This window comes from Callionymus lyra, chromosome 18 (assembly GCF_982586985.1).
Source record: "Callionymus lyra chromosome 18, fCalLyr1.hap1.1, whole genome shotgun sequence".
Classification (NCBI taxonomy): Eukaryota; Metazoa; Chordata; class Actinopteri; order Syngnathiformes; family Callionymidae; genus Callionymus; species Callionymus lyra.
This window is the reverse complement of record NC_141835.1, coordinates 22,019,126-22,027,240: the sequence shown is the minus strand read 5'-3', so window position 1 is coordinate 22,027,240 and position 8,115 is coordinate 22,019,126. Positions and strand designations below refer to the sequence as shown.

General features: G+C 43.7%; 1 protein-coding gene across 1 annotated transcript; it reads right to left on the bottom strand.

The window, feature by feature from the left end:
* Nucleotides 1-3,060: 3,060 nt before the first annotated feature.
* LOC148060954 (uncharacterized) lies at nt 3,061-7,442 on the bottom strand. The gene is made up of 3 exons (XM_087779405.1): nt 7,339-7,442; nt 6,151-6,479; nt 3,061-6,107 (listed from the first exon to the last, which is right to left on the bottom strand). Exons 1-3 carry the CDS (start codon nt 7,440-7,442, stop codon nt 3,061-3,063), a joined length of 3,480 nt encoding a protein of 1,159 aa, XP_087635531.1.
* Nucleotides 7,443-8,115: the final 673 nt, after the last annotated feature.

Here is an 8,115-nt window from a genome sequence, read left to right as displayed (position 1 = left end):
AGGTGTTTCGGACTGGTAACTGGAGAAGGCATCTGATATTGAAACCAGTTATTGCATGAGGAGAGAAGCAATGAGTGGCACTTGCAACTGCAAGGTATTAGCCTAATTTCAGACAGTAAAGTTAGAATTTTACTGTCCCAAACAGAAATAAGTTGCATGTATTAATATTCTTGAAAATGCTTAAATTGGAGAAAGAAATAGGTTTCCTTTTAAATAATGCATAAATAAGCACATTTCATTGTCACAAAGGGAAGTGACAGTGTAACAATATACTTTACCTCAGATGAACTTAAAGAAACATGAAGTTGCTGCTGATGTGTTTAAGCATCTGTGTGAATGCATGCTGATTAATAAAGTTTATTCAATAAAGATTTAGTGCTCTATAAATAAAGTTTATTACATTTTAATACTCATTTGACGTTTATCAGGTAGAAAATATTCTATTCTATTATTCTCTATTTCAAATACAGTTAGTGTTGTTTCTTACTCTCACGGACAACTCTTATCTCTTCTTTGCAGGCTTTGAGCAGAATTTATCTGTTGCTAGTCACATCTGTCCAATATTGTTTACCACAAGAGCAACCAGAGGTTCTGACAACAACAATAGCACATAATGGTTTGTGTCAGAAAACTCCTGGTCAATGAAATGCATAATTCATTCTCACATTAATTATTCAATTCTTCGGAGGACTGGCGCTGAGCTTTATTAGGAGGGCTTCATCATGAATATTCAACATCCTTCCAGAAAAGAGAGGCATTGCCTTGAAAAAAATAAAACAAAAGGTTAATACAGACAACCATTAATCACACAAGTAAAACAAAGATGATTTGCTTTGTTAAAAGAGCAAAATGCCAGGTTGTCAAACATCATGTTTTTGACCATTTTGACATTCTGTTCTATGTTAGTTTTATAAAGAGCAACAATTACTTTTTCATTAAATAACTCCAAGTACAGCTATGGTAGTTTCTTTATTATCCTAAAGAAAACAATCTCTAGGAAGAGAAATAAGATAGAAAAGAAATGTTAAAAGAAATAAAACATGCATTAGAAATCAGTTGCATCAACGTAAGAAAATATTGTTTGAAATATTCTTGTGTCCACACTCACTACACATTGGTCTGCTATTTTTATGATAAGGTCTTTAGATTAATAGAATATTCCTAATTCAGTTATAAACAAAATGTATGACAACATGCTCAGCATGCATTAAAAGAAGAAAAGAGGTCTTCATTCCTTCTATTCGTTTTTGTTTATTTTATAATGTGTTCATGTTTCCTTTTCTGACATAATTTTGTGATACTGTGTTGTTGACCGAAAAATGTTTCACTTATTTTTACTTTAGTAAACATTCATTTCAATCCCTTTCAATAGGAAGAAAATACAGTTGAATAGAACATTTATTTTTTTACATTTCTGTCACGCTTAAATGTTTCAGATCACCTAAAAAATGAAGTAGTAGTCAACGACAAGTGTGTGTGAGTACGTTATTGCCCCCTAAACATAATAATTGTTTTACGAACCTCAAAAGCAACAACTGCACAGTAAAGAAAAAAAAAATCAAGTTTCAATTAAATTCCATTTGTTCGTACTTCCCAAAAATATTTATTACTATTTATTCTATGGTCAGTGTCAAATTAAGTTCATTTTCTCAACTGTCAAAATGAACAATGCAATTTTGAATTTGACTCCAAATTCAGTTATTTAAATTAGTTTATAATATAAAATATTTCATTTTAATTTCTGCACAGTTTTATTTATACATGTCATTCCATCTAGGTGGTATGTACTGTACATATCTACTGAATCGTCTAATGTTTAGGGTCTGGGGGAAGCCCCCGAAGACATACCTGGCAGGCGGCTTATGAGTGAGACCCTAGATGTGACCTTGGCCTTCATCTCATCCAGATGAGCCTGAAGGACTTCAGATCTTTGGCGCATGTGTTCAGCTTTGGCTAGGCAATGACGAAAGCATGGTGCAAGGTCTTTGTATTCTTGAGAAAAAGAGCGTAGCCAGTGAGGTGTTCGTTTGCTTTGGTGTACAACAAACTCTGGGTGAATACTGTCTCTGCCTGATGTCTTCTTATTGTTGCACCTAGCTTGGCTGCTATGAAATCCCCTGAAAGGTTGGCATTGGCGCTAGCTGCCCTGGAGCGAGAGGAAACTTCACATGAGGTAGGTCTTGTGAAATTGTTGTCTGCATATGGAAAGTGAAAGTTATTTCTAAACTGAGAAGCAATGGCATCTGCTGTCACTGGACACATGCGGGGCATTGTTTTTCTAATGAAGACAATACCAGCAAAGTTACTTTCATGATGGAAGGCTGGTGATGTTACGTGGGCATATGTCCGAGACACGTCTTTCAGGTTTTGGGTCGTTGCTGCAGCTTATTGCGAAGGCCAGGTCAGGGTTGGTGTAGGTCTTCCAGCCAGTGTTGCTTTTTCATCAAAAATAGAGGGTGAATATTGAACAAAGATCCATCAGAGATATCTCTTATACTAGAGCTATTAGCATCTAATTTCGGAAACATACTTACTTTTAAATATCAACTCCAATAGAGATCAAATTGGAGTATATATAAATGTATTTTGAACAACTATCTGATCATATGTCCCAGTCTCTTTATTTAGTTTTGTGTCAAATCACGTTCTATAGTTTCCGTCTTGCTAGAAAAAAAGTTGGATCGCTTGTATTCTGAATTAATAATTGTAAAAAATTACAATTCTACAATCTATCAAAACATGCTTCAACTTTCCTGCATGTGTAACCGTTCCTAGTCACTGGCCAGGGAGTAAATGGGGTGGACTTCACTTCCCACTAGTGGCTGGTTTTAAACAACATAGATCGGTGTCCAACAACGCCAACTTAGGACTTGCACATCAAGATTTACTACAACAACCCTCCGCGTAGGAACATCTGGCAAATGAATACAAGCCCCAAAAGAAGTAATAATAATAATAATAATAATACATTTTATTTGCATGGCGGCGCCTTATACATACTCATAGCATCAATAAAAACAGACAAAGATCGAGATAAAAGTGCAGTGCAGAGTGTCTGGTTCATAGGGAATGTGCCAGTTTGAACAGGTGGGTTTTAAGTCGAGATGTGAATGTTGTGATGGAGTCTGACTGTCTTATGTGTGGTGGGAGGGAGTTCCAGAGTTTTGGTGCCGAGCAGCTGAAGGCTCGGGCACCCATCGTGCTGAGGCGTGACGTGGGGGTGATTAACAGTCCAGCAGAGGAGGAGCGGAGGGAACGGGAGGGAGTGTAGTCATGGAGAAGGTCGCGGAGGTAAGTGGGGGCTAGGTTGTGGAGAGCTTTGTAGGTGAGGAGAAGATTTTTGTAGTGGATGCGGTATTGAACCGGGAGCCAGTGGAGTTGGATGAGAACAGGGGTGATGTGGTCAGATGATTTGGTGCGGGTGATGATCCGGGCGGCTGAGTTCTGAATGATCTGCAGTCTGTTGATGAGTTTGGTGGGGAGTCCGGTGAGAAGGGCGTTGCAGTAGTCGATGCGTGATGTGACAAATGAGTGGACCAGGATTTCAGTGCTAGATTGGGTCAGTGATGGGCGGAGTCTGGAGATGTTGCGGAGGTGGAAGAATGCGGTCCGGGTGATGTTTTGAATATGGGGTGCAAATGAGAGGGTGTTGTCCAGTATGACGCCGAGGCTCTTGACTTGGTGGGAGAAGGGTACAGGGAATCCGTCGATGATGATGGGTGTGGCTGGGGTGTGTTGTGATTTGGCGAGGGTGGATTTGGAGCCGATGAGCAGGGCCTCGGTCTTGTTGCCGTTGAGTTTTAAAAAGTTCCTGCTCATCCAGCTCCGGATGTCTTCTAGGCAGGTGATGAGGGAGGTGGGAGGGATGGCCACGGTGGGTTTGGTGGAGATGTAGACCTGTGTGTCGTCAGCGTAACAGTGGAAATGGACCCCATGGTGACGGAGGAGTTTGCCCAGGGGGAGGAGGTAGATGGTGAACAGGAGTGGACCCAAGACTGACCCCTGGGGGACACCCAGTGAAACACCCGAACGCCCAGACTTGTGGTGGCTTAGTTGGACAAATTGTTGACGGTCGGTGAGGTAGGAAGTGAACCAGGAGAGTGCAGCACCGGTGATCCCAATGCCAGCCAGGCGGTCCAAGAGCAGACGGTGGGAGATGGTGTCGAATGCTGCGCTGAGGTCGAGGAGGATGAGAATGGTGAGCAATCCGGAGTCAGCTGCACGGAGGAGGTCGTTGGTGATTTTGACTAGGGCTGTTTCAGTGCTGTGTTTAGGACGGAAGCCGGATTGGAAGGGTTCTTGGAGATTGTTTGTGTCAAGGTGGGACTGTAATTGTGCGGCAACCACCCTTTCAAGGGTTTTGGAAATGAAGGGGAGGTTGGAGATGGGCCGGTAGTGGTTGAGGTCAGCAGGATCAGCACTGGGTTTTTTCAGGATTGGTGTGATGGCAGCCAGTTTTAGGGAGGGGGGTACGGTACCTGTAGTGAGGGAGGAGTTAATTATGTTGGTGATCATGGGGGAAATGAATGGAAGACATGCTTTGACAAGGGAGGTGGGAAGAGGGTCGAGCTGACAGGTGGTGGTTTTGGCCTTGCGGATGAGTTCTGAGACGGTCAGTTCTGTTACTGGAGTGAAGTCAGAGAGGGAGCTGATGGGAGGTTGGTCAGTGATCATCCAGGGTGGGTCGTCAGAGGGAGTGCGAGATGTGGCCAGTAGTTGGTGAATGGTGTTGATCTTGGAGCTGAAGAAGTCCAGGAAGGCAGTGCACTGATTGGCGGAAATTTCAGGAGGGAGGGTTTTAGGAGGCTGAAGTAAGTGGCTGATTGTTGAGAAAAGGTCTCTGCTGTTACCTGTACCGGTGTTGATGAGGTTGGAGTAGTATGAGGATTTGGCAGTGGTGAGGGCGTTCTTGTAGTGATGGAGGTGGTCCGAGTACATCTGGCGGTGTACAGTGAGTCCAGTCTTTTTGTAGAGTCGCTCCAGTCGACGGCCAGTGGCTTTGAGCTGGCGGAGCTCAGGGGTGAACCAGGGAGCAGTGTGGGTGAATGAGACTGAGCGGGTTTTCAGGGGGGCCAGGGTGGTGAGGGAGGAGGAGAGGCAGTTGTTGTAGTGAGTCACCAGGTCAGTCAGGGAGGATGCTGAGGGGGGGCTGGGGTAGGAGCTGATCAGGGAGGAGAGATCTGTGGTGTTGATATGTTTGATGTTCCTGAAGGAGATGGTCCGTTGCTCCTTGGCTTGGTGTAGTTGGTTGTAAATGTCAAAAAGTACGGCTTTGTGGTCGGAAATGGGGAAATCAATGACATCAAGGTTAGTGGGAGTGCAGCAGATTAAGTCCAGTATGTGACCTTTGTTATGGGTTGGGAGGTTGACATGTTGTGTGATGCCAAGACAGTCCAGGAGTGATGTGAAGTCGTTAGCAAGCGTACAGGATGGGTTGTCAATATGGATGTTGAAGTCACCAAGGAGAATAACAGTGGGGGACATTGCACATACAGATGTTAATAGTGATGAAAATTCATTGAGGAAAACGGCAGAGGGTTTTGGTGGTCTGTATATGGTGACAATGATAGTGGGTTTGGGGCCTGTGAGTTTTACAGCTAGACATTCAAAGGAGGAGTGATGGGGGACTGTGACAGCAGTGACTTTGATGTTTTCACGGTGGAGGAGAGCGAGGCCACCCCCCCTCCCAGTGGCACGGGGTTTACTAATAAAAGAGAAACCTGATGGGACAGCCTCATTAAGATGGGAGAAGTCGTTTGGTTGCTGCCAGGTCTCGGTGAGGCAGAGAATGTCTAGGCTCTGGTCAACAATAAAGTCAGCTATCAGCAGGGCCTTATTACTGAGGGATCTGGTGTTGAGTAGACAGAGTTTCAGACAGGTGAGTGGAGTGTAACAGGTTGCTTTGAGCACAGGGGACAGCACATTGTGATTGACAGGACTGACAGGGCGGGCTGTACGAGGAGGGGGGCGGGGCCCAGTGGACCAGAAAGAGCGGATGTTTGTGTTGCTGTTGTGAGTGACCTGAAAGTTCCGTCCAGAGCCTCGGTGGATGTATCTTGGTCGTTTCAGGATGTAGTGGTGGGATGCAAGCTCAGGTGGGGGGGCTCCTTGAGAAGATCCGGAGACGTAACATCTCCGTTGCCGAGTAACGGAGCGGCAGAGATGCGCTCGTGAGAGCCGAGCAGCGCGAGCCAGAGGAACAGGTTGAAACTCCACATGATGAGAAGTCGGCGGCGACGTAATCCAGCGCTAGATGATGATCCAGGTGGTGATGGTGAAGCCACAGAACCAGCACAGCGGAGGCAGAGGAGTGGAGCGTGCTGGTTGTAGCTTGTAGCGGTAGCGGTAGCTTGTAGCGGTGTAGCAGGGAGGCGGCGTCCTCCGCGTTGACAGCAATCCGCGGGCGCAGGTAAACGTCCGGGCAAGGTGGCGGCGGACCGGTCCGAACTGGCGTGCTTCGTGGGGCATACCGGCGCAGGCTATCCAGCCACAGAGTGCGGAGAGGAGCCCTGTGTCGGCGGAGTTAGCTTCTGGCTAGCGGAGCTAGCTTCTGGCAAGCGAGTCAGGCAGGCAGAGACTAAAACTGCTGTTTCAGTGTCGCAGAGTGGAAGATCGAGCGGGCCAAATCAAGCAGATGGGTTCGAGGACCAACATTCATAAAAGACTAAGCTTGATAAATCAATATGAAACGTCAAAATAGCGAAAATAACGAAGACCAGGGGAGGCGCGGCAGCAGCTTGCCAGCGGACCCTCCAACGGTTAAAAAGTACCAGTACTTAATAGTAAGTACCAGAAAAATATATTTGTGTTTATTGGGTTATCAAAACAGTGAGATTAAAACAAGCAGTGAATTAAATACGACAGATTGACAACGATCTTATAAACTAAGGACTGCACACAAATGAATTAAACTCAAAGCCCACAGTTAGTAATTATAATACAGAAAAAATGGAAAACAACATATCAGTAGTCGGAACAAAACCACACATTGACGTGACAGATATAACCATTATGGGCACTACTTCAATCAAAAACAAAATAACTCCTGTGAAAAAATAAGTGTTAAGCACGTCCAAAAGAACCATAGGAAATATTAACAAATAACACAAGATTTAATTGGCACTGTAGCTCACACCTACAAAAGTGGAATAAATAAAACAAAACTACCTAAACAACTTAAGAATAACGAATATATAAATTAAGCTGTGAGGCGAACCAAACGAAACATAAAGAGGCAAGGTAAACAAAGACAATTTAAATAAAGAGGCAGGGCATCTTTCACGAGTCAGGATATATTACAGCGTGAATAGCAGGGAACACACAAGCAGGACCGCTTACTGAACCCAGAACCAGATCAGCTGACCGTCATGATACAGAGGAGAGGGGCAGCCTGAATGACGCAGCTCTTTTAAATTCTCCACTCCATCAACAGGTGACAACATCGGTAATGAGAAAGGGCGTGCCTTTCATGAATAAATTCATCATTAACAACCGTTTCTTTAACCTGCTGCTAGATATCTTGAACAATCTCTTTAATTTAAAACACAATACTTGGTAATGCATATTTACCAATGACAATGAAGAAGGATGGATTCTGATTCTCATAGGCGCTGCTCCTGCTCGTGACTATTGTTGTTGAGATGCTGCTGTACACTGGTTCCAGCCTACAACCAAACATTAAACACGAATATTTAGTAACCAATCTCACAGGCCGACAGACGGTTGACGAGCGCAAAGTTGGCTGTGACGGCGCTTGAGCATTTTTTATTTGATGCCTCAATCTATCTACGTTAGTAAGTATTTTATTTAATTATTCAATCTTGTTGTACTTGCTACAATGACAATAAAGGACTGAATCTGATTTTTCTGAAGGATTGATCCCAAAGGGACGAATGTCTGTCTGTCCGCTTGAACTTTTTTTTAAACTAAGATAAAATATATAAAATAATAAATAAAATAAAATATATAAACAGAATATAGTACACAAATGTATGTGTATTGACTCTCAGCTGAGATTAAATAATGTAATACTGGTACTAAAACTTAACTTGGGTTTAAGCAACTATCCCCTGTTTGATATCTTATATGCTTCTTCGTTCCTTTATGTTACACTTT

Bases quoted from the DNA above. Each gene is read 5' to 3' on its own strand.
- LOC148060954 (XM_087779405.1), bottom strand. From the start codon at position 7,442: ATGTTGTCACCTGTTGATGGAGTGGAGAATTTAAAAGAGCTGCGTCAT. The intron at 6,480-7,338 runs GTAAGCGGTCCT...GTGGCTGGATAG, and splicing joins CTGATCTGGTTCTGGGTTCA to CCTGCGCCGGTATGCCCCAC. The intron at 6,108-6,150 runs GTTACTCGGCAA...GATCTTCTCAAG, and splicing joins GAGCGCATCTCTGCCGCTCC to GAGCCCCCCCACCTGAGCTT.